Source organism: Gigantopelta aegis, chromosome 15 (assembly GCF_016097555.1).
Source record: "Gigantopelta aegis isolate Gae_Host chromosome 15, Gae_host_genome, whole genome shotgun sequence".
Taxonomy (NCBI): Eukaryota; Metazoa; Mollusca; class Gastropoda; order Neomphalida; family Peltospiridae; genus Gigantopelta; species Gigantopelta aegis.
In genome coordinates, this window is record NC_054713.1 from 4,525,484 (window position 1) to 4,552,680 (window position 27,197).

Consider the following 27,197-nt stretch of genomic DNA (forward strand, 5'->3'; position numbering starts at 1 on the left):
ATTCTAAAAGAAAATTTTACATGATGTACCCCCAAAACTCCCCCCCCCCAAAAAAAAAACCCCCCAAAACAAACAAACAAACCCTACCAAAAAAAACAACAACAAAAACAACAACAAACCCCAACCCGACCCAAACTAAACCAAAGCATCAAACCAAACACCACCATCAAAGAACCCTCTAAACCTTCCACCGATTTTAAAAAATGAGATCTTTAGCCTAAACGAGAGTGTATTATTGGAAATATTGTGATTATTTTCAGAAAAACGAATAAATAAATAAATAAATAATGCACCCAGACACAAAACATCCACCTATTATTATGTCAGTTCCACCTAGGGTACTACTGAGCGTCAACATGAAAAACCTGCTTGAATGTGTGTTTTGCTGTTATTGTTATTATTTATTAGTTTTCATAGTAAATTTAAAACAAAACCAAACCTGAAATTAGTCGAAAACTGCATGGCTTAGTACTACCTTCAACTCTAGATAATTTTACTTGCTCTCTGCTTCCGAGTTGAAAGGAAGGCGTAATAATATAACTGCGCTCCACCCCCCACCCCCCCCCCCCCCCTCCCCCCCAACACCCCCACCCCGTTGCTATAGCATTTTCGACCCGACGCCTATGCTCATTTTTAATCAGCAACATTCTGGTCGCACTATTTAATTTGTATTTGCCAATTTTGGTAGGGGTGGGGATGTTTTCATTAAAGAAAACGCGAGTTGAAATACCTTTATGTAATGAGATAGTCATCGCCTGTCACGTGGTTGTGTGTTTACTAATATACACACGTGTGTCATAGTTGTCCCCAGTAATAGTAGCTTTAAATAGATGTTCACGTGAACGAGTAGTGGATGGCCCGATTATGAAAACGTAACCAATGAGACGACGGTACTTTGGCGCTGCTTTGCCTCATTATGCCGACATGTCAACCAATAGAATTACAGAGCCCCATTTTGTACCAACCCCATTGGTTCTGTATGTTGTCCACAGCTACTACACGTGACATCCAGGTTACGCTAGAAGACTGCGAATGGCGAAAAGCAGTTCAGTGTATGCATGGATGTCACACGGAAAGATGTTATTCACTTTATCGCAGGAGGGTGAGTGCTAAGTGCCGTGCGTTTTAGCTGCATGTCAATACAAACAATTATCTTTAAAGATCTATAGTTGCATAACAAGCATTAAGCGACGAATAAAACGAACAAACAATAAACATGTCACCTTGTAACTGAGTTATTTTGGTTCAAGAACCATGTTACAGTTGATATCGAGTTCCAAGGCCATACTAAAACCTGTTTCTTCATTTGGGTCCGTCATTTCACAAACTGTAGTTTTATTACAAATTCAGATAACGGAAAGCAATGTCAGATTGTTGCTATTGATTAATACTGCGATTTAATGCAAAACGTTAATAATTTATATGTGAAAACACGTTTTGTATTGTTTACCATTTCACAGCATGGTCAAGATCGTCCACCCTATTATAATTAATTATGGTCCAGGTTTGTTTTATAAAATAAATGTTTAACAGTTCCTCAGCACATTTGAAATCAACACTATTTGGTGTCTAACGTGGTTATTTCGACATTTGTTTGATAGAGAGGAAACCTGTTGTCTATAATATGATAATTAAAGCCGCACACCCTAGTTCTATCCAGCGAAAATAAATTATAATTTGGTTAATCTACAAACCTGTAACACACTTAGATCACGTTTTTATCAAATGGAGTGAAAAAGCAGGTTTTATATCGATAAATACCATGGGAATCCCCATGTCCCAATTGCTTGAAATAATTTTGAAAGTTAGTATTCTGATGTCACCTGTACAATGCCTACGTCACGACAAATTTCACAGACTTGGGGTGCGTTCGTTTCACCTCTCCTGGACATGTTCCAACTGTTCTGTCCTGGTTGTATCCCCTCCAGATATCGTAAGACTTAGCAAAATTATTGGTTTTAAGGGTTTGTAACGTTTTGTATTGAGACACTTACTTGTCTGAACTTTATTGTTACTGAAAATTTTCACAAACTGTGAAGAAAAATCTCACAAATGAACAACAACAAATCTGATGTTGATTGCACGAACCGTGCATGAGAAAACAAACCGAACCAAAATGATAACGGTCACGTGATATACCAACGTCTGTGACATTAAAAATAGATTGGACCTCGCTTGCTTAACGGTTTTTTCTCGACAACACGTTTTGTGAAAAAATGCAAAAAAAGCATTTCGTGGTTTTACAAACATCAGGATTACCAAAAAGCACTTCAGGTGAATGGAAATGTGTATTCTAAATAATAAAATGTAAGTAAAGTGCAATTTTATTTGTGAACAATGGGGTTTAATAGCGAAAAACAACGCCGTAATGGTTAACAAATAAACGTAACTAGGGTGTGTCCCTTTAAGAAGCATGATTATTCTAAAAATAAAATATATATATATTTAATTTAACCACACCATTAGAGCACATTGCTTTATAAATCACCAGCTGTTGGATGTCAAACATTTGGTAATTCTTTACACATAGTCTTGGAGGAAACATGCTACATTTTTCCATTAGCATCATTTACGGAATTTTTTTATGCAATTTTCCACAGGCAGAACATATACCATGGCCTTGTTGGGACAGGGAAAAACCCAACGAGATAATGCACTTTACCATAGGCAGGGGGCAGAAAAACCCAACGAGATAATGCACTTTACCATAGGCAGGGGGCAGAAAAACCCAACCAGATAATGCACTTTACCACAAACAGGTACAGGTGATGCGCCAGTTCCGGATCACCTGTAGTTACCGATCAGTCTGTCGGTATATTAAATTTTTAGTCATTTCTGTGTAAATTTCATTAAACAAATATTCTAACAAACAAATAATACATGTTTCTTGAAATTGTACGTAAAATAACTGTAACAGTATATAGTCTTGGTTTTATTTTGGACGGCGATACATAACCACTATTAAAACTTTACACGAGCAGATGACATGAAAAAAAGAAGACGTTTAAAAAGAGAGATGAAGTTTTTGATGTTTTTCTTTTTATATCCTTTGAAATTTTATAGTACGAGTAGGGGAAACATATATAGATTGTGCATGACTAGTTTTATGAAAAGTGATGCTGTAAACGACTTACTGTAACTCCTCAAAGGGGACACACTTGATACGCCAGTTGCGGATCACTCACAAAGCGGAAGTATTTACGTTGTAACTGCCGCTAGATGGGGCGATGAACGCAGGGTTTATCTCAAGACTCAAAAACGTTGAACACTGTGGAATTTTTTTCTCCATGATAATAATAATAATTATTATTATTTTCTTCTTAAACCTCTCTTGATTCGTCATTTTAACCACTAGTTCATAATAATTCGACTCTGTATGTCTCGGGGCCCATGTCATAGTAGCCCTAGACTGTTCGTCCCATGGCCAGTCATCCTCTACAAAATATTATATTAATCGTTGTAGTTCCACCTATTTTTCTTGTATTATTTTTGTTTTCTACAGGTAATGACAATATGTATATAATGTAAAGACACGTATTTTATAAACTGAAACTACGATTTTAAGTGTTCGTCCACTTGTCTCTCACGTTGTATTTGTAGGCCTACTTGTAATTAGCCATTCGTACAAATACCAGCCGCAGTCATTCACAAATATGGCTAATATAAATCAAATGTAGTTTTTTAAAATTCCATTTTCGTTTAATTCGGGCAAAAATTAGTGTGCCCTGCCCCCTACAAAAATAGGAGCCCGTATGACCTGTTAGATCGCCAGTCTAGAATCGCTAAAATCACTGCACACATGTCTTGTATTTGCCCCATAAGACTATTCAGTAATGTTGCCCGCCCCCCTCAGTGTGAGAGCCGTCCACCCCATTGCTTGATTGATTGATTGATTGAAAAAAAAGAAAAAAGTTTACTGTACAAAGAAAAGAATCGGCACAAGTTTGACATGAGGACCTTTATAAAACCATGCCACCGCCAGTGGTCTGTTTTGCATGTGCCATTGCACGTGCTTTTCGCATACTCGACTACTCGACTTTGGGAGAGAGGGGGAAGGGGTCCTCTATTTGGTTTTGTCAACGAAGTGAAAATCTCTTATTCGGCTTAATTATAATTCGCATTTAAACAGTCTGTACCACTATAGGGTGGATTATTTTTTTCAGTGGAATTTTTGTTTTACACAATCGCATTCTGATGCAGGAGAGTCAGTCGGCCACTGATCTGTGTATTTACACGGTCAATCTGAGCTAGCCCTAGCCTTTAGACCGTCGTTGAAAATAATTCTGTTTTCAGGAGCAGGTCCAGGAATTATTTTGTGTGTGTGTGGGGGGGGGGGGGGGGGGGGGGGGGGAGACTAACCAGAAAAGGGCAAATGGAACAACACGTCAAAAATAATAATTAATAATCCACTTTTGTGACTGTTTAGTGTGTGTCACTATATTAAAATGTATCATTATTAACAAGGGGTCTAACCGTCCTGCTTCAAAATTATTTGTTTAATTTTAATATTTAAACGGGGGCGGATTTGCCTATATCCGGCTAAAAAAAAAACCCACCCCCACCACGTAGATAACCTGTAAAAATTATAATTTCAAATTATAAACATTTACATATTGTTTCGCACCCCCACCTAAAGCATAATTCGCCCCTGTATTATGATAAATACTAAACAGTCCCAAAGTTGATATTTTGCTGATATGTCATTTCTTTCTATTTTCAAGCCTTTGTTCCTTTCAGTTTTAAAAGTCATCAATATAACAATAATAATAATAATAATAATAATAATAATAATATTTATTATTATTATTATTGATATATATACGATAATAAATGAAAACAATTATTTATTATTAGTAATAATAATATTAATTATTATTATTATATACTAGAATGCCAGAAATCAAATATAATTCAACTTGTTGAAACAATGAAAGTACACAACGAAAATAATAAGGATCGCGCACCTTTACTTTTGACACACCCCGTATATCTGACGTCATGGGACGCCATCGTTGATTTTCAATCGATTTTAGAAATTGCTAATTAGGGGCGTAATCAGGGGGGTGGGAACCCTATGGAGTTAAAAATGATCATAAAATATGTCCGGCAGGATCCACGAACGTGCTGAAAGTGCTAACATGTTGGAAATAGTGTTTTTGAAGGCGTAAGCCTCTATTTTTCAAAAGTGATCCGGAACTGGACAAAGTGATCCGCAACTGGCGTAAGTACGCCAGCTCGAACAACACTGTTTTTGGTGCCAAATGTTTACCTAAATTTACATTTTATATCACTGTTTATTTATATGGTTGATTATCTTTATTACCAAGAATTTCTTTTAAAGTCATACGCGCACATGTTGACAGAATTCACAATTTTTTTTTGAAGTGATCCGGAACTGGCGCATCACCTGTAGCAGAAAAACCCAACGAGATAATGCACTTTACCATAGGTAGGGGGCGGGTTGTAGCAATTGCCCCCCCCCCCCCCCCCCCCCCCCAAAATGGGGGGAAACGGGGGGAAAATTCGGGCCAATTTTATCTGGGTAAAATTTCGGGCAAATCAACCCCTCAAGCCCCCCTAAATCAAAGAGTCCCTATACGCCCATAGTCCATAGACAGAATAACACATACCACAGCCTTTGATGTACTGGCTGAAGTGAGAAATAGCCCATTGGGCCCACTATGCGGCCTGGTTTATTACGGATGTTTTATCATTTTAGCTGTTATACACTAATTTACTGTGCTGTAATTTGTTAATTATTATTAATAATAGTATCTGGTAACCCAAATATAGGTTACCATCAGTTATGATCAGATAACCTACATACATGTAAACACATATACATGTAGGGTAAGGCAGCACATTTACATTAACCTTATCTGCTCTTCATTATTAGTGGGGCATTTCATTGTAATTGTTTGACAGTCATGCATGACATATTGACACAGTAAAAATATAGTTCCTTGAAAAGTTTAGTTTTTTAGCCCTCTGAGAATTGAAAATCTGCATGACCCATTTATCGGTTATGCAAAGATCTTTCTCGCTGTTTTCAGAGCCTGGCCTGCATTTTGTGTTAACAGAGACCACATGAGTGATGTTTACGTCACCAAACCATATGAGTGATGTTTACTTCTCCAAAGAAGAAAAATGTTTTGTGCTTGTATTTTAAAATAATTTAGATATTAATGATTGTGACAGGTGTGACTTCATTTGGATGCAAGAAAGTTTGGTGCAAGTTCAGCCTATAAACTCTGCTCTCCAGTGATAGAAATAAGCAAAATTTGTGACTAGTCCACCAGACAAATACATCTAGAAATCTACATCAGGGCTCGAAATGCAGTGTTAGTACATGCACCGGTGCATGCTGATTTTTGCGCGTGCATGTAACTTTTAAAACTGGGTGCACGCGGTGCATGCTAATATTTTTCAAGTACTGTGTATTGCGTATACTAGTATCCTGTTGTCTACCAGATTCAGACTCAAGTTGTTGAATTTTGCGTATGCATTTCGTAATCTGTTCGCCACATGAAAACGATAACTTTTATCTTATGGGCGCATCTATTTTGTATCCCATAATCCTACTTACAACAATGGCGCCCTTTCGGTCATTTCTGTGAAATATATTTGCGAAAATTGTCGGCAATATCTCGGTTATATTCGTGAACGGTATTAGGGAAGGTGGTCGAGACCGACTTTGGGGTATCCACGCGCATAACACAGTTGTTGTCGTCACTGACAAATTGAACTCCGCCAGATCTGTGATCAATACAAAGTACCGTAACTGCCTTGAACATTTTCGACCTCAGATATGGGCACTTGATCAGATGATTGCGAACGTGCAGGTGCGTTACTCGTGTAGTTGACTCGAAGTCAGCCAGTGATTATTTCAATCGCAACTTCTCGTCGAATTCCATATGCTAATCTATATTATACCAACATATCTTATCGAGTTAAAAAAAGTTGATAACTTGCTTAATACAAAACACAAATATTCGTACGTTTTTGTAATATGCCTATTATAGATTTCTGTAAGGCGTTTACGTTGGGTAAAATATTGGTGCACTTGGTGCATGTAGATTTTTTTTCTTCATTTCTAGCCCTGTACATGTCCACTAATATTTTCACTTGTCCAAATAAACGGTTGTTTTATTCAAGTATCAGGATGATGTTTGTGATTGCTAAAAATGAAACTGCACTGAACATTTTTCATTGTCCACTGGGCAACCACTGAGGCACATTTTTCTTGTCCGAATTGATTTTCACATGCTGGGACAAACGGACATGTGCTTATTTTGAACACCGCTCTCTTATTATATATCTTCTGTTTTAAATCCCAAGAATCATTTTATTAAGTTACTAAGTTGTTTTCAGTGTTTTATCACCCATGTTTCTCGACTGATAATCAGCATTCCCCACCATTTACAAACGGTGATGTCATTTTTTATTCCCAATTTTGAACTAAAATATTCCCTATCTGAATGTAGATATTCCATTTGTTTATTATTATATATAGAGATATATTTTGAAATCGATACATAACACTTGACAAACACCCGTTCCCTCCCAAAAACATTTCATAACGCATAATAGATATATTAATTTGAATAAACAAGTACATGTACATATATATATATATATATATGTATGGTATTACTTTTTGAAAATCTTAACTTGGTTTAATACGTTTATTGAGATGAAAATTCTCTCTTCTGTTTTGTCAAATAACACAAAATTCCCAAAGTCAAAGCCGTGGGCATCGAGTCGAGTCAAATTGTAGAAATAAAACCCTGGTTTTACAATGACATGCAGAGAAAATAAGTAGACAGTTGATATAGTTTAATAATCAGTATCAATAAAGGTACAGTGACGGACGTGACATTTTGTAAGCAACAAAGTTACCTCATAATATGATAGAAATACTGATACCAAACTAAATTTGATGATGACATTTGATTAAACTTTTTAATACAAGAAAGTCATAACAATATATTATACTACAAGAAAATATTTTACATTTATTTATTATAATTTTCTTGAAAGTCGTACTATAAAGTAAAATTAAAATGAGCAGAAATATCATATTTCTTCTAACAAATCCATGCACAGGGCTCACGCGGCTGGGCAAGTGAGCCCAAACTTTGCTCTGACCAGCGTGACTTCGCCGTGCCAGTCACTGTAAGGCGAAATCTGTGTCGCCTTTTAAAAAATGGTCATCACTTGCAATGTACACACCACAGATGAATGGTGAAGAACTTGAGGAACACTGATTCATCGATAATAATTAAGTGTGAAGTGTCTGAGAGTTTGATGAGAGACTGGTGCCACAAAAGCATGTGGCTTTCTCACAGATTGATGGTCTAGCTCGGACAACACCTGTGTCTGGCACTAATAGTAGGCCTGAACGTGCTACTGACTGTTGAAGCATATTGGCAGGCGAATGTGCTGCAAATTGTACAAGGGCGGGAATCTAGACTGGCGAGTGTAATGTATATGCACTCGTAATAAGCGGTGACCTGTCCTACACATCCAGTGGCCACTTAAACTGGACCCCCAAGTCGCAGTGCCACTGTAAATTCTATAAATATATTTTTATTTTAACAACATTGACAAGGTGCAGCAGATAAGCAATTTTCACACCTTCATGGATATTAGTACCCATTCAGTCTGACAACTCCACAGCACAATGTATCAATACTATGTCTGTGGAACGCATTTAATTGCCTCTGGGTAATCTAAGCTTGACCATGGTAGATTAATCTACTAGGACAAAACTGCATGGAGTAGTTGTTAAATGAAATGAGAAGACAAACTTGTGAGAGAATGAATTCTAAAAAGTTAAATTAGTGCTTTTCAATTACATTTCATTATTTCTAAAGAAGGTGACATGTGAAAACTATAGAGCACATATATACATCAATTAGCAGTACAGATGGTAAAACAAAATAATAATAAAAACAAATTAACATATTATCTCCCTGCATGCTGTTAAAAAACTTCGCCCTGTCTAAAGTTCGAGAGACACGTGACTTCGCTGCATGATTTTGACCTCACGTGAGGCCTGTACTGAAATGAAAATCCTAAGCTTATGAAATAGCTATAGTCTGTTCCACTGGGAACGCCTTTTTTCATACTATGGAATTTACTACACGTTATTTATGTCTGAACCGATTGATTTGTAAATGTTCACACAAAAATAGTATAGTTTTGTTATTTCCAAAACACTTGCTTTTCTTCTTAAGTCAAACCAAACTGAAATTATTTACAACAACCATGTTTATAGAATGATGGGACAGACTATAACTAGTATAAAATATCTTCACAAACACTGATACTAGAGTTACTCTTTCACATCACTGTCATTAACTAGTATAAAATATCTTCACAAACACTGATACTAGAGTTACTCTTTCACATCACTGTCATTAACTAGTATAAAATATCTTCACAAACACTGATACTAGAGTTACTCTTTCACATCACTGTCATTAACTAGTATAAAATATCTTCACAAACACTGATACTAGAGTTACTCTTTCACATCACTGTCATTAACTAGTATAAAATATCTTCACAAACACTGATACTAGAGTTACTCTTTCACATCACTGTCATTAACTAGTATAAAATATCTTCACAAACACTGATACTAGAGTTACTCTTTCACATCACTGTCATTAACTAGTATAAAATATCTTCACAAACACTGATACTAGAGTTACTCTTTCACATCACTGTCATCTTTGTGCTGATAACTGTATGTGTAATTACATTTAAAAAACATACAATATACAATTGATCAAAATGTAGATCGTACTTTCGTTTAAAATAGTTTTGTTGATACGGTAGATTGAAATAATTTTGTTGATAAGTTAGGTTGTTCTCGGCTATCTTGACATGTGGTAACCTAGCAAGCGGAGCAGCTGTTGTCAGTTTATTTTGATGCCTGTAATTATTTTCCTAATCTCTAGCATGTATAAATTGTAGTTGACGTAGGCGTACGTCAAGTCGAATTCCAGTCCATATTACTTTTGTTTTATTTAACATGATTAGAGCACACTGACATTATTCATCGGCTGTTAGATGTTAAACATAATATTATATTTGCTCATTTTGACATACGTTTAGTCTTATTTTTTTAAAAAGAAATCTGCAGCATTTTTCTATAAACATCAAGGTTTTTTTTTTGTATGTAGTTTTCCCACTTGACGGGACAGCACATATCACAACATTTGATATACCATTTGCAGCCCTTGAAATTTGGACAAGTTCACTATGGCAGTTAAGTGCCATCGCAAATCAATTTTGCAATGGCACTACGGCGGTAATTTTGAAGAAAAGATGAATGCTGTCAAAATTATTCCTATATGATCCACTGCAGTAATAATATGCTAAAACATGACATCTCATCTTTACTACTTTTGTAACTTCTATACTGGAATGAACCAATTTATGTTAATTGAGGAAACATGATGTTGGGAGCATCAAGATGGCAAAATGAATACACCTGGTGTACAATATCTGCCAGTATTTAACATTTGAAATATGTCTAGATACATAACAACGAAATAAACATTCAGTCATGTTTATTTGCCGCATAATTTCACTTTTAAATAATTGCCGTAGACAGGCTTAAAGTTGCAGTCTGTGGGCCATTTCACCCACAGCAATTGAACAAACAGATTGCTGTGGGAGACAAATTCGTAAGTTCAAGCTCTATGTAACCACAAATAAAAATGTGTTGAGTGCATCATTAAATGAAACATTCCTTTCTTCCTTAAGCCTTAATGTTATGTTAACATTTCTACTTTCAGCATTGCGGGCACCGCTGGGGCTGCGGCTACGTGTCCACTAGAAGTGGTCAAGACACGAATCCAGTCGTCCACGGCTCCTTTTGGGCTGCACATTGTGCCCAAGGATGTGCCGCCATTTCGTGTGGTGCCCAACGGCATCATGCCTCACGTTGGCATCAGCACCTGGACGAGCCCCGCGTCGGTGACGGAGGCAGTGAGGCCGACGGTCGGGATGTGGCACTGTATCTGGTAATGTTGATGTTTCATATATGTATACGGGGAGGGATGTGGCACTGTATCCGGTAACATTGATGTTTCATATATGGGGAGGGATGTGGCACTGTATCCAGTAACATTGATGTTTCATACATGTATACAGGGAGGGGTGTGGCACTGTATCCGATAACATTGATGTTTCATACATGTATACGGGGAGGGATGTGGCACTGTATCCGGTAACATTGATGTTTCATACATGTATACGGGGAGGGATGTGGCACTGTATCCGGCAACATTGATGTTTCATACATGTATACGGGGAGGGATGTGGCACTGTATCCGGTAACATTGATGTTTCATACATGTATACGGGGAGGGATGTGGCACTGTATCCGGTAACATTGATGTTTCATATATGGGGAGGGATGTGGCACTGTATCCGGTAACATTGATGTTTCATACATGTATACGGGGAGGGATGTGGCACTGTATCCGGTAACATTGATGTTTCATATACGGGGAGGGATGTGGCACTGTATCCGGCAACATTGATGTTTCATACATGTATACGGGGAGGGATGTGGCACTGTATCCGGTAACATTGATGTTTCATATATGGGGAGGGATGTGGCACTGTATCCGGTTATATTGATGTTTCATACATGTATACGGGGAGGGATGTGGCACTGTATCCAGTAACATTGATGTTTCATACATGTATACAGGGAGGGGTGTGGCACTGTATCCGATAACATTGATGTTTCATACATGTATACGGGGAGGGATGTGGCACTGTATCCGGTAACATTGATGTTTCATACATGTATACGGGGAGGGATGTGGCACTGTATCCGGCAACATTGATGTTTCATACATGTATACAGGGAGGGATGTGGTACTGTATCCGGTAACATTGATGTTTCATACATGTATACGGGGAGGGATGTGGCACTGTATCCGGTAACATTGATGTTTCATATATGGGGAGGGATGTGGCACTGTATCCGGTAACATTGATGTTTCATACATGTATACGGGGAGGGATGTGGCACTGTATCCGGTAACATTGATGTTTCATATACGGGGAGGGATGTGGCACTGTATCCGGCAACATTGATGTTTCATACATGTATACGGGGAGGGATGTGGCACTGTATCCGGTAACATTGATGTTTCATATATGGGGAGGGATGTGGCACTGTATCCGGTTATATTGATGTTTCATACATGTATACGGGGAGGGATGTGGCACTGTATCCGACAACATTGATGTTTCATATATGGGGATGGATATGGCACTGTATCCGGTAACATTGATGTTTCATATATGGGGAGGGATGTGGCACTGTATCCGGCAACATTGATGTTTCATACATGTATACGGGGAGGGATGTGGCACTGTATCCGGTAACATTGATGTTTCATATATGGGGAGGGATGTGGCACTGTATCCGGTAACATTGATGTTTCATACATGTATACGGGGAGGGATGTGGCACTGTATCCGGTAACATTGATGTTTCATATACGGGGAGGGATGTGGCACTGTATCCGGTTATATTGATGTTTCATACATGTATACGGGGAGGGATGTGGCACTGTATCCGGTTATATTGATGTTTCATACATGTATACGGGGAGGGATGTGGCACTGTATCCGATAACATTGATGTTTCATATATGGGGATGGATATGGCACTGTATCCGGTAACATTGATGTTTCATATATGGGGAGGGATGTGGCACTGTATCCGGTAACATTGATGTTTCATACATGTATACGGGGAGGGATGTGGCACTGTATCCGGCAACATTGATGTTTCATACATGTATACGGGGAGGGATGTGGCACTGTATCCGGTAACATTGATGTTTCATATATGGGGAGGGATGTGGCACTGTATCCGGTTATATTGATGTTTCATACATGTATACGGGGAGGGATGTGGCACTGTATCCGATAACATTGATGTTTCATATATGGGGATGGATATGGCACTGTATCCGGTAACATTGATGTTTCATACATGTATACGGGGAGGGATGTGGCACTGTATCCGATAACATTGATGTTTCATATATGGGGAGGGATGTGGCACTGTATCCGGTAACATTGATGTTTCATACATGTATACGGGGAGGGATGTGGCACTGTATCCGGTAACATTGATGTTTCATATACGGGGAGGGATGTGGCACTGTATCCGGTTATATTGATGTTTCATACATGTATACGGGGAGGGATGTGGCACTGTATCCGGTTATATTGATGTTTCATACATGTATATGGGGAGGGATGTGGCACTGTATCCGATAACATTGATGTTTCATATATGGGGATGGATATGGCACTGTATCCGGTAACATTGATGTTTCATATATGGGGAGGGATGTGGCACTGTATCCGGCAACATTGATGTTTCATACATGTATACGGGGAGGGATGTGGCACTGTATCCGGTAACATTGATGTTTCATATATGGGGAGGGATGTGGCACTGTATCCGGTAACATTGATGTTTCATACATGTATACGGGGAGGGATGTGGCACTGTATCCGGTAACATTGATGTTTCATATACGGGGATGGATATGGCACTGTATCCGGTAACACTGATGTTTCATACATGTGTATACGTGGAGGGATGTGGCACTGTATCCGGTAACATTGATGTTTCATACATGTATACGGGGAGGGATGTGGCACTGTATCCGGCAACATTGATGTTTCATACATGTATACGGGGAGGGATGTGGCACTGTATCCGATAACATTGATGTTTCATATATGGGGAGGGATGTGGCACTGTATCCGGTAACATTGATGTTTCATACATGTATACGGGGAGGGATGTGGCACTGTATCCGGTAACATTGATGTTTCATATACGGGGAGGGATGTGGCACTGTATCCGGTTATATTGATGTTTCATACATGTATACGGGGAGGGATGTGGCACTGTATCCGGTTATATTGATGTTTCATACATGTATATGGGGAGGGATGTGGCACTGTATCCGATAACATTGATGTTTCATATATGGGGATGGATATGGCACTGTATCCGGTAACATTGATGTTTCATATATGGGGAGGGATGTGGCACTGTATCCGGCAACATTGATGTTTCATACATGTATACGGGGAGGGATGTGGCACTGTATCCGGTAACATTGATGTTTCATATATGGGGAGGGATGTGGCACTGTATCCGGTAACATTGATGTTTCATACATGTATACGGGGAGGGATGTGGCACTGTATCCGGTAACATTGATGTTTCATATACGGGGATGGATATGGCACTGTATCCGGTAACATTGATGTTTCATACATGTGTATACGTGGAGGGATGTGGCACTGTATCCGGTAACATTGATGTTTCATACATGTATACGGGGAGGGATGTGGCACTGTATCCGGCAACATTGATGTTTCATACATGTATACGGGGAGGGATGTGGCACTGTATCCGGCAACATTGATGTTTCATACATGTATACGGGGAGGGATGTGGCACTGTATCCGGTAACATTGATGTTTCATACATGTATACGGGGAGGGATGTGGCACTGTATCCGGTAACATTGATGTTTCATACATGTATACGGGGAGGGATGTGGCACTGTATCCGGTAACATTGATGTTTCATACATGTATACGGGGAGGGATGTGGCACTGTATCCGGTAACATTGATGTTTCATACATGTATACGGGGAGGGATGTGGCACTGTATCCGATAACATTGATGTTTCATATATGGGGAGGGATGTGGCACTGTATCCGGCAACATTGATGTTTCATACATGTATACGGGGAGGGATGTGGCACTGTATCCGGTAACATTGATGTTTCATATATGGGGAGGGATGTGGCACTGTATCCGGTTATATTGATGTTTCATACATGTATACGGGGAGGGATGTGGCACTGTATCCGGTAACATTGATGTTTCATATATGGGGAGGGATGTGGCACTGTATCCGATAACATTGATGTTTCACACATGTATACGGGGAGGGATGTGGCACTGTATCCGGTAACATTGATGTTTCATACATGTATACTTGGAGGGATGTGGCACTGTATCCGATAACATTGATGTTTCATACATGTATACAGGGAGGGATGTGGCACTGTATCCGGTAACATTGATGTTTCATACATGTATACGGGGAGGGATGTGGCACTGTATCCGGTAACATTGATGTTTCATACATGTATACGGGGAGGGATGTGGCACTGTATCCGATAACATTGATGTTTCATACATGTATACGGGGAGGGATGTGGCACTGTATCCGGTAACATTGATGTTTCATACATGTATACGGGGAGGGATGTGGCACTGTATCCGATAACATTGATGTTTCATATATGGGGAGGGATGTGGCACTGTATCCGGCAACATTGATGTTTCATACATGTATACGGGGAGGGATGTGGCACTGTATCCGGTAACATTGATGTTTCATATATGGGGAGGGATGTGGCACTGTATCCGGTTATATTGATGTTTCATACATGTATAGGGGGAGGGATGTGACACTGTATCCGGTAACATTGATGTTTCATATATGGGGATGGATATGGCACTGTATCCGGTAACATTGATGTTTCATACATGTGTATACGTGGAGGGATGTGGCACTGTATCCGGTAACATTGATGTTTCATACATGTATACAGGGAGGGATGTGGCACTGTATCCGGCAACATTGATGTTTCATACATGTATAAGGTGAGGGATGTGGCACTGTATCCGATAACATTGATGTTTCATACATGTGTATACGTGGAGGGATGTGGCACTGTATCCGGTAACATTGATGTTTCATACATGTATACGGGGAGGGATGTGGCACTGTATCCGGCAACATTGATGTTTCATACATGTATAAGGGGAGGGATGTGGCACTGTATCCGATAACATTGATGTTTCATACATGTATACAGGGAGGGATGTGGCACTGTATCCGGCAACATTGATGTTTCATACATGTATAAGGGGAGGGATGTGGCACTGTATCCGATAACATTGATGTTTCATACATGTGTATACGTGGAGGGATGTGGCACTGTATCCGGCAACATTGATGTTTCATACATGTATAAGGGGAGGGATGTGGCACTGTATCCGGCAACATTGATGTTTCATGCATGTATACAGGGAGGGATGTGGCACTGTATCCGGTAACATTGATGTTTCATACATGTATACGGGGAGGGATGTGGCACTGTATCCGGTAACATTGATGTTTCATATATGGGGAGGGATGTGGCACTGTATCCGATAACATTGATGTTTCATACATGTGTATACGTGGAGGGATGTGGCACTGTATCCGGTAACATTGATGTTTCATACATGTATACGGGGAGGGATGTGGCACTGTATCCGGCAACATTGATGTTTCATACATGTATAAGGGGAGGGATGTGGCACTGTATCCGATAACATTGATGTTTCATACATGTATACGGGGAGGGATGTGGCACTGTATCCGGCAACATTGATGTTTCATATATGGGGAGGGATGTGGCACTGTATCCGGTAACATTGATGTTTCATATATGGGGAGGGATGTGGAACTGTATCCGATAACATTGATGTTTCATACATGTGTATACGTGGAGGGATGTGGCACTGTATCCGGTAACATTGATGTTTCATACATGTATACGGGGAGGGATGTGGCACTGTATCTGGCAACATTGATGTTTCATATATGGGGATGGATGTGGCACTGTATCTGGTAACATTGATGTTTCATACATGTATACGGGGAGGGACATGGCACTGTATCCGGTAACATTGATGTTTCATACATGTATACACGTTTCAGACCTTGCCTTTTAAGGTGCGCGGGTGCGATCGCGTTTGTACAGCGCACATAATTTCAATCTGGCGAGTGTGAAATATAACGCACGTTACACTTAACAAACAGCGCACATAAACAATTTTGTATACTGATTGCCACTATTTACCTTATGTAGCTGATAGAAAAATCCGTTTAATTATACCAGAAACAATATGTTACGAGAACGGTAGCGTCCATGCAAGATTTTAATATAAAACTGGTACTTATCTTTGCTATACAAATCGGAAAACAGAGGTTTAATAGACAGCTTCGAAGATGTACCAATCCGATCAAAACTTCTTTGCCTATAGTGGCTTCTGTAGCCTACACAAAGGAACTCGTTACGGTAAAATTGTCTCGATTAGTTCATAACTGTTAGCCTACAAAGCTTATGTGAGGTCCTGAAAATGGCAATCGTGTAATTTTATACTTTCTTTTAATGAAACAGAAGAAATGTAATTTAGTTGAAATAATAAAAACGGTTGGACTGCTGGTGCTCCCTTGCACCTGCCAGTGCAGGCGGTCCCTCCTTCACCCACCTCAACCTTTTCCTGTCCTGGACGGAGGAACCGGCTGAGGCTGGTACTTGTGCCCAGGACAGGCGTGTGCTACAACAGCTTGCTCTGAATGTGCACGTTAAACAATTTCCCAATTCCAAATTATCTGAATAGTATGTATTGTAATTAAAAAATCAAATTGTCTGCATAACTGTATACATGTCATAATTATATTTCTATAGTACTACTCCTGAAACTTTTTAATAAATTATAACTCCATTCCTGAAAGGGAAAAGAAGTCAGACTACACTAATGAACCAAATAATATAACATTTAGAAGAAACCATTATTGTTGTTTTTGTGTGTTAATTTTTGCAACATGTCTCTGCATTTACTTGTACCAGTTACTTCATAAATTAATAATGCTTGGTTTTCACTTGCCTTAGCATTTTGATGAGTGTGATTTTTTTTACTCGCCTAAGCATTTTGAGGTGTGTGATGTTTCACTCGCCTTTGTTTTTCAAAAGCCAAGGACTGTCGTTTCGTACATACGGGGCGGGATGTGGAACTGTATCTGGTAACTTGGGCGTTTCGTACATACGGGGCGGGATGTGGCACTGTATCTAGTAACTTGGGTGTTTCGTACATACGGGGCAGGATGTGGCACTGTATCTAGTAACTTGGGTGTTTCGTACATACGGGGCGGGATGTGGCACTGTATCTAGTAACTTGGGTGTTTCGTACATACGGGGCAGGATGTGGAACTGTATCTGGTAACTTGGGTGTTTCGTACATACGGGGCGGGATGTGGAACTGTATCTGGTAACTTGGGCGTTTCGTACATACGGGGCGGGATGTGGCACTGTATCTGGTAACTTGGGCGTTTCCTACATACGGGTCGGGATGTGGCACTGTATCTAGTAACTTGGGCGTTTCGTACATACGGGGCGGGATGTGGCACTGTATCTAGTAACTTGGGCGTTTCATACATACGGGGCGGGATGTGGCACTGTATCTGGTAACTTGGGCGTTTCCTACATACGGGTCGGGATGTGGCACTGTATCTGGTAACTTGGGCGTTTCATACATACGGGTCGGGATGTGGAACTGTATCTGGTAACTTGGGTACATACGGGGCGGGGTGTGGAACTGTATCTAGTAACTTGGACGTTTCGTACATACGGGGCGGGATGTGGAACTGTATCTAGTAACTTGGGTGTTTCGTACATACGGGGCGGGATGTGGCACTGTATCTAGTAACTTGGGCGTTTTGTACATACGGGGCGGGATGTGGAACTGTATCTGGTAACTTGGGCATTTCGTACATACGGGGCGGGATGTGGCACTGTATCTGGTAACTTGGGTGTTTCGTACATACGGGGCGGGATGTGGCACTGTATCTAGTAACTTGGGTGTTTCGTACATACGGGGCGGGATGTGGCACTGTATGTAGTAACTTGGGCGTTTCGTACATACGGGGCGGGATGTGGCACTGTATCTGGTAACTTGGGCGTTTCGTACATACGGGGCGGGATGTGGCACTGTATCTAGTAACTTGGGCGTTTCGTACATACGGGGCGGGATATGGCACTGTATCTAGTAACTTGGGCGTTTTGTACATACGGGGCGGGATATGGCACTGTATCTCGTAACTTGGGCGTTTTGTACATACGGGGCGGGATGTGGCCCTGTATCTGGTAACTTGGACGTTTCGTACATACGGGGCGGGATGTGGCACTGTATCTAGTAACTTGGACGTTTCGTACATACGGGGCGGGATGTGGAACTGTATCTGGTAACTTGGGCATTTCGTACATACGGGGCGGGATGTGGCACTGTATCTAGTAACTTGGGCGTTTCGTATATACGGGGCGGGATGTGGCACTGTATCTGGTAACTTGGGCGTTTCGTACATACGGGGCGGGATGGTGAACTGTATCTAGTAACTTGGGCGTTTCGTACATACGGGGCGGGATGTGGCACTGTATCTGGTAACTTGGGCGTTTCGTACATACGGGGCGGGATGTGGCACTGTATCTAGTAACTTGGGCGTTTCGTATATACGGGGCGGGATGTGGCACTGTATCTGGTAACTTGGGTGTTTCGTACATACGGGGCGGGATGTGGAACTGTATCTGGTAACTTGGACGTTTCGTACATGCGGGATGTGGAACTGTATCTGGTAACTTGGGCATTTCGTACATACGGGGCGGGATGTGGCACTGTATCTAGTAACTTGGGTGTTTCGTACATACGGGGCGGGATGTGGAACTGTATCTGGTAACTTGGGCGTTTCGTACATACGGGGCGGGATGTGGCACTGTATCTAGTAACTTGGGCGTTTCGTACATACGGGGCGGGATGTGGAACTGTATCTGGTAACTTGGGCGTTTCGTACATACGGGGCGGGATGTGGCACTGTATCTAGTAACTTGGGCGTTTCGTACATACGGGCCGGGATGTGGAACTGTATCTAGTAACTTGGGCGTTTCGTACATACGGGGCGGGATGTGGCACTGTATCTAGTAACTTGGGCGTTTCGTATATACGGGGCGGGATGTGGCACTGTATCTGGTAACTTGGGCGTTTCGTACATACGGGGAGGGATGTGGCACTGTATCTAGTAACTTGGGTGTTTCGTACATACGGGGCGGGATGTGGCACTGTATCTAGTAACTTGGGCGTTTCGTACATACGGGGCGGGATGTGGCACTGTATGCACTGTATCTGGTAATGTTGACGTTTCATAACATATGCAGACCTCAGAAAATTGCAAGAATGATTGTTTTGATCATGCGCCGTTCTCACAAATCTAATTTAGCGTAAACTACTTTCTGTTCAAGCATTAAATCTAGAATATTGTTTACATGGACATAACAGGTTACGCAAAAAGAAAATGGGTGACCTGAATTTATTTCTGCGTAGCCCATAAATGGTTTACACAAATATTCAATTCTCATAATCCTTCATACATTGTTCACTCTTCATGCGCCTGTGATGTTGGCTGTTTAAATGGCTTCGTTTTGTGTTCAAACAGCTGTTTGATGGAGAGGTGTTGACTGCACATGGTTCGGCTGACAGCTACGATTAGTTTAAACTATGTTTTGTTCAATGACACCATGATTAATTGATAGTATCCATAACCATTCAAATGGGTGCTTAAAAACATTTTCAATATTGGCTCAGCTACATTCAGAAGATGTAACCAGCTGAAAATGGTGAGGCCATGAATTTGCTTGATTATGGAATTAAAATGAACATGTTAACCTGGTAAACATTTTTTGAACACATTGACTTGGTGAATTTATTTTTACAAATACATGTACATTCCATGAGAGTGAGTCAGTGGTAGAAACCTTTTAAAGTAAAAATAGTGTGAATATTGAAATTTAAAATGAGAGGAAATTTATATATATATAAAAGAGATATATACATGTATATATATATATACATATATATACACACCCACAATGTACATGTGTGTGCCATGTATTAATGACCGTTCAAAGTTGTCACGTAATCACATTTCATGACACGATTACATGCACCTCTGACTTCAAAGGCAAAATATGCCATTAAATCAGACTGCATGTCGTTCAGTACTTTTTCTGTTCCCCATGACTGCATATGATAGATTATTCTTCTGTCGTCCATTTGATAAATATTCTTTTACATAAAGTTGGCTGAAAATAATGTTTTGTATTTGACTATTTTATAAAAAATAAACTACACTGTCATATTTTCTGTCTGTTTCATGTTTGCATATGCACTGATGAGAGAAGCATGTATATGTTGGTAGTAAGAAAAAAAAAGAGATTTGTTTTGTATAACGACACCACTGGAGCACTTTGCTCAATTAATCATTGGCTATTGGATGTCAAACATTTGGTAATTCTGACTCAAAGTCATCAGAGAAAACTCGCTCCATTAATTTTTCCTAATGCAGCAAGGGTCTTTTGTATGTACTTTCCCACAGACAGGAACGCTCATACCACAGCTCTTTGTCCAGTTGTGGTGCACTGATAGGAAGGTGGTTCAATCTTGCGACGCAAAACCTCGAGTGAGCACTCAGCTGACTGACATCAATCCTGCCTCGTAGTGAGAATACATTTAAAAACTATACAAGTAGTTCTATCATGCATACCCAGTACTTACTGCATTCTCAATGTTTTAGTTCTTGCTGGGATGTTCGTTCGTATGTTCATTCGTTCGTTCGTTCGTTCGTTTGTTCATGCATGCATTCATGTTTTACAGCCGTATCAAGGAAACTGAAGGGTACAGAGGCTTGTTCAAGGGTCTCGGACCAAACCTTATGGGCATTATACCGGCAAAGTAAGTTTCAAATAAAACATTTCCATACTTGCATACCAGTATATAATGATGCAGCTTATGTAATCTGTTTTAATTCACACGTCATTGCTCAGTCTTGGACCGTAATGAAATGATGATGATATCCATTTCAGAGCTTTAGATCACACACATGTTTTTGTTTCATCTGTTCTGAGCACACCAAGGTCTTTCTAATACAGTATTGCTGATTGGCCTGTGGGTTTTGAATATTAAAAAGTAAGTATAGGCCGAGCTCTGGCACTTGCCAAATTTGTTAGTTCAGTTGTAAATTTTAAAAACAACTGGAAATTTTTATTTTAATTTGGTGCAATAATTTCATATAATAATTATCAATATTTTTAAAGAAAATAACTGGGTTTCTGCAGTTTGTGAAATTTAATAGATAATGTGGCGAAATGTTCTACTCTTCCGGAGATAGCTGTGAAATGTTCTATTCTTCGAGAGATAGCTGTGAAATGTTCTATTCTTCGAGAGATAGCTGTGAAATGTTCTATTCTTCGAGAGATAGCTGTGAAATGTTATCATTTTAAATGTTTTACATCTTTCAGAGCGATCTATTTCTTCACGTACGCCAAGATGAAGAAGCTGCTGAATGAGGTGATGAATCCCGACACCCCTCTAGTCCATATTTGCTCGTCTTTCGTTGGAGGTTCGTCTTTTTCGTTTTACACCTACAGATATACGTTCAAATTTAAAAAAGGGGGTGAGACGTAGCCCTGTGATAAACTCTTTCTTGATGCGCGTTCGGTCTAGCATCTATGCTCATCGGTGAGCCCATTGGGGTATTTCCCGTTCCATCCATTGCACCATAACTAGTATATTAAAGGCCGTGTATGTGCTGTCCTGTCTATGAGATGGTACATATAAAAGATCCCTTGCTACTAATGGGACAATGTAGCGGGTTATCTCTCTAAGACTACATATCAAAATTACCAAATGTTTGACATCCAGTAAGTGATGATTAATAAGTGGTGTGCTCTTGCGGTAGTGTTAAACAAAATAAACTTTTTTTGTTCAACTTTAAGAAAAAAAAACATGGAATGTAGCTCAGTGGTAGAGCACTCGTCTTAAGAGAGATGGGTCACAAGGTATAGTTTTGTGGTTTTTTCACACCCCAACCAATTCCCCAAATCTTGTACAACAAAGGCTGTCGTTTAAGAATGGGTTGAGGTGTCATTAAGTGAACGTTCCTTTCCTTCCGTGTGTGAACCGTGCTGTTGGACATCCAGTAACTGATTATAAATTGGTCAATGTGCTGTAGTGGTGCTATTAAACAAAAGAAAATTTCACTGTTATGAATCATGCAGGTGTATTGCAGGTTGATTTTAACTTGATAAAGCCGCCCCCAGTGAGCTGTTATAACCATGGGTGGAGTAAGTTTGCAGGAATGTTTATGGACTTCTTCTTGATAGAAATTACAGGGTTTTATCATTTCTATTTCTAGACTCCGATAACTGGCACCATTCCCCAAAGGCTATGTCATTTTTTATTCCCAATTTTGGAGTAAAAAAAATTCCAATTTCATTGTAAATTTTTAAAACAATTTGTAATGCTTGCCAATACACCCATTCCCTTCCCCATAATGTTTCATAATTGAAAATAGATTGATTGATTTGAATAAAAACAACCGCATGTATAAATGTTAAATTCCAGTGTAGCTTAATAAGATGTTTTTGAAATGAAACTGAAAACTAAAAAATTCCCAAAGAGAAAGTCATTGTGAGTGTCAAATTTGAGAAACAAAACCCTGTTATATTACCAATATAATTCAGATTTACAGAAACAAGCTGTATTTATACCGTCTGGATTCTTTTCTATTTTCAGGGTTCACCGTCACCACTTTGACTAGTCCGATCTGGCTGGTTAAAACAAGACTGCAGCTCGATCAGAAGTAAGATGAGTGTTTGTCGAAATAGAGAAAAATAAACATCAGGAAATCGCGAGAACGGCAGTTTTGTCTGTGTCTTGCTTGTGCAAGTCTAGTTTTTCATAACCTATTTTTCATTCTAGCATTAAATTTAGAGCATTATATTTACATTTGTTGTCACTGGTGGTGCAACATAAAATGAGTAAAAATCCAATTTTTTTTCAGTATGCCTCATAAATGAGTTCTGTAATTTTTTAATTCTCAGTGGTCTGGAAAAATCGTGGCTCACACTGGAACATATTAAAGTTTTCTTGAAAATTATTAAAATGTGTTTAATTTAAGGAACACTTCATTAACCAAAGACCTTTTGGCTTAATGAAGCTTGAATTTGGCAACTTAATTTGTTTAATTTTTTTTTAGCAAATTCGTCATATTGCTAATATTTTATGGTCTTCAGCATAAACCCTGTGTTACCATGTTGTATATTTCCTCTCTTTCAGACGTGAGGGCAAGTTGACGATGCAGAAGTGTGTTCGAAGAGTTTACCAGCAGCACGGCCTGTCTGGTTTCTATAAAGGCGTTACCGCCTCGTACATTGGCATATCGGAGACTGTCATACAGTTTGTGTTCTACGAGGAGATCAAGAGCCGTTTACAGTTCAGCAACCATGACAGGATGGATGAAGACTTGCACACTCTTATCAGTATCGGCATCGCGGGCTCTCTCTCTAAAGCCATCGCCACATGTATTGCATATCCACATGGTGAGTGGAGTGAACTTACAGGGCCAAATTCATAAAGCCTCTTTAAGTGTTAACGCACATTAAACTATTTACATTTACAATGCTTAACAACTGTGTTTAAAAAAAAACCCAGTTTGTAAATATTTCGATTTTTTTTTTTATATCATTTCTTCTTCTTTTTATTCTTCTTTTTTTAAATTATTATTATAAACCTTTATTACCCCCAGATCATAGGCAATGTCAAGGTTGGGGTGCCTTGAATCATCGTCTTACAATATACAACAATAATAAAATTATAACATGATTATGTGTACCTGTATAACGGTAAGGTAAAGGTTTTATATTTCATAGTATGTATATAAACAATATGTGATATTATGTATGGGAGTTATATTCATTACATTTCTTATCATATACTGCACAACCGTATTCATATACATACACATACATACATACCTACATACCTCCCTACCTACATACATACATACATACATACATACATACATACGCATTTTAAAATGATCTGAGGGTCAAGAATGATAGGTGAAATGAGCTTGCATTGGAGGAGAAAAAAAAAAAAAAAAATATTTTGATCGTAGTTTGTAAATTAGTCTTACATTATTTCATTTGTGTCTCCTTTGATTTCTAATGGATTTTTTTGTGGGTTTTACCAGTCCCAACCAATTTCATTCAACAGGTATATCAAAGACTATAATATGTGCTATCTTGTTTATAAAAGATCCCATTCTGCTAAAGAAGAATATATCCCAATGAAAACTTTTTTGGTATTGCATTGCGATTTGCTATGTAAGTTTTAGAGATGGCTACACAGTTTTAAAACATTAAAAAGTAGATGATAAAAATCTTGGTAAGCAAATTTAACTGTTCGTTGTAGTGGCTTTCCTCCTAGACTATGTCAGATGTATGAAATGTTTGCCATCCAGTAGCCAATGATTAGTAAATCAGTGTGTGAGCAAGGAACAATGTATTACAGATCTCTGATGCTTTGTGTGGTCCTTAACCATAAGTCCAGTCTCATAACCATAGTTTAAAATGTGTTGAGTGTGTCTTCTTCTGATGGTTCGGTGGACCCATAGGGCTGTTTCTTGTTTCAGCCAGGGCACAACGACTGGTATATCAAAGGCTGTGGTATGTGCTATCCTGTCTGTAGGATGGTGTATATAAAAGATCTCTGGCTACAAATCGAAAAATGTAGTGGGTTTCCTCTCTAAGACTATGTCAGAATTACCAAATGTTTGACATCCAATAGCCAATGATGAATAAATATCAGACCTCTTAGAATTGAAAATTTGCGTAAACCATTTATGGGCTATGCAAAAACAAATTCATATAACCCATTTTGTTTTTATGTAAGCTGCCATGATCATGTAAATGATGTCATAAATTCAGTGCGTGAACGTAAAATGGGTTATGCAGAATTAATGCTCACACAATTTTAAGAAGCCTGAATGTGTGTGATCCAGTCGTGTCATTAAACAACAAAAACATTTTTTTCTTTTATTCTGAGGGTTTGTTTGTTTTCTTTTTCAGAGGTTGTGAGGACTCGGTTGCGGGAGGAAGGTACAAAGTACAAATCTCTGGCACAGACATTTCTGCTCATCCTCCAAGAAGAGGGCAAGAGTGGACTGTATCGCGGGCTTACTACACAACTCGTCCGACAGCTTCCAAACTCGGCCATCATCATGGTCACCTACGAGTCGGTTGTCAAGGTGATGGAGCTGGTTTCCTGATCACACTTGACCCTTGACCCGACTGGAGTGACCATCCTCCACATGTGTTTGGCCCAGAGCAGTGTGTGTGTGTGGTCTCGGATTGTGTGTGTGTGGTGTTAAAGAGAATGCTGAACTGGTTACTGCTGTAAGATGCTGAGGACTGAGAGTCGTTTTAGTGACTAAAATGTTATTATTAATGTTTTCTTGTTAGGTCAGGTCAGGTCATAGGTTTTAATGTGCACTTTGCCAGCTCCTTCCTCCGTCCTGAACAGGAAAAGGTTTGAGGTGGGTGGGAGAGGGGTGTTGCCTGCGCTGACATGTTAAGGATATCAATGTCTTATATACCCAAGTTTTTTTTTCCCTTGTTGCTTCCAGGGAACATTTTGTTCAGTATCACATCGCGATTCGCTACGCAAGTTTCAGAAATTGCTATCCAATTTTAAAACTTAAACTGTAGTTGCTAATCAATTTTTCAATAGACTAGAAATATTGCATATATATATATATATAAATTATATATAAATTATATATATAGATATGGAATTTTTGATAGGTAAAATCCACTTTGGGCTAGTTCAAATATTAAAGGGACCAAAAACACGAATGTAGCTTAAAGCAGACACTGGTATTTTGAACAAGAAAATGTGTTTAATATTTGTGTTTAGTCGCTGAAAATGCTCTGTAAGTGAGAAACGAGTTTCAATGGTGGTGAACTTGGTATAGTCTCTTTAAGACTGTTGGACAGTTTTGCACAATACAGCGAAATGTTGGTGCCATAAGATTTGCATATGGATGACTCGGTGTGGTGAAGTGAGAGATTTTGTCATGACAGTAATATGAGCCTTATGCTTTGCTGATGTTAGGTCGATGCTCTAAAAGTGAAAAAGTTTTTTAAGTTGGTAGTATTTTGGAAATCTGGTTTATATCTGGATCATCATTAAAGTAATTAAAACGGAGACATGAATTGAAATGGATTTCAGTAAATACATGTATAAGACATCTAGTAATTTGAGAACTAGTATGTTAACAATTTGTTATTGTGGTGTATTTTGTTTCACTAATGGTAGTGAATTTGGATATGTGAGTTCGAATACAGTTTGCCAAATGTTTGTTTTTTAATAAACTATTATTTCTGA

General features: G+C 39.3%; 1 protein-coding gene across 2 annotated transcripts; it reads left to right on the forward strand.

Annotated features, from left to right (window-relative positions):
• Window positions 1-968: 968 nt before the first annotated feature.
• On the forward strand, window positions 969-27,197 carry LOC121390019 (solute carrier family 25 member 36-like). 2 transcript variants are annotated; one of them, XM_041521713.1, is made up of 7 exons: window positions 969-1,102; window positions 10,812-11,039; window positions 21,624-21,701; window positions 22,268-22,368; window positions 23,544-23,610; window positions 24,087-24,349; window positions 25,880-27,197. In XM_041521713.1, the coding sequence occupies exons 1-7, from the start codon at window positions 1,059-1,061 to the stop codon at window positions 26,077-26,079; spliced, it is 981 nt and encodes a 326-aa protein (XP_041377647.1). In that variant the 5' UTR covers window positions 969-1,058; the 3' UTR covers window positions 26,080-27,197. The 2 variants fall into 2 exon arrangements, with proteins under 2 accessions (XP_041377647.1, XP_041377648.1); XM_041521714.1 differs by lacking the exons at window positions 969-1,102; window positions 10,812-11,039 and adding an exon at window positions 16,598-16,767.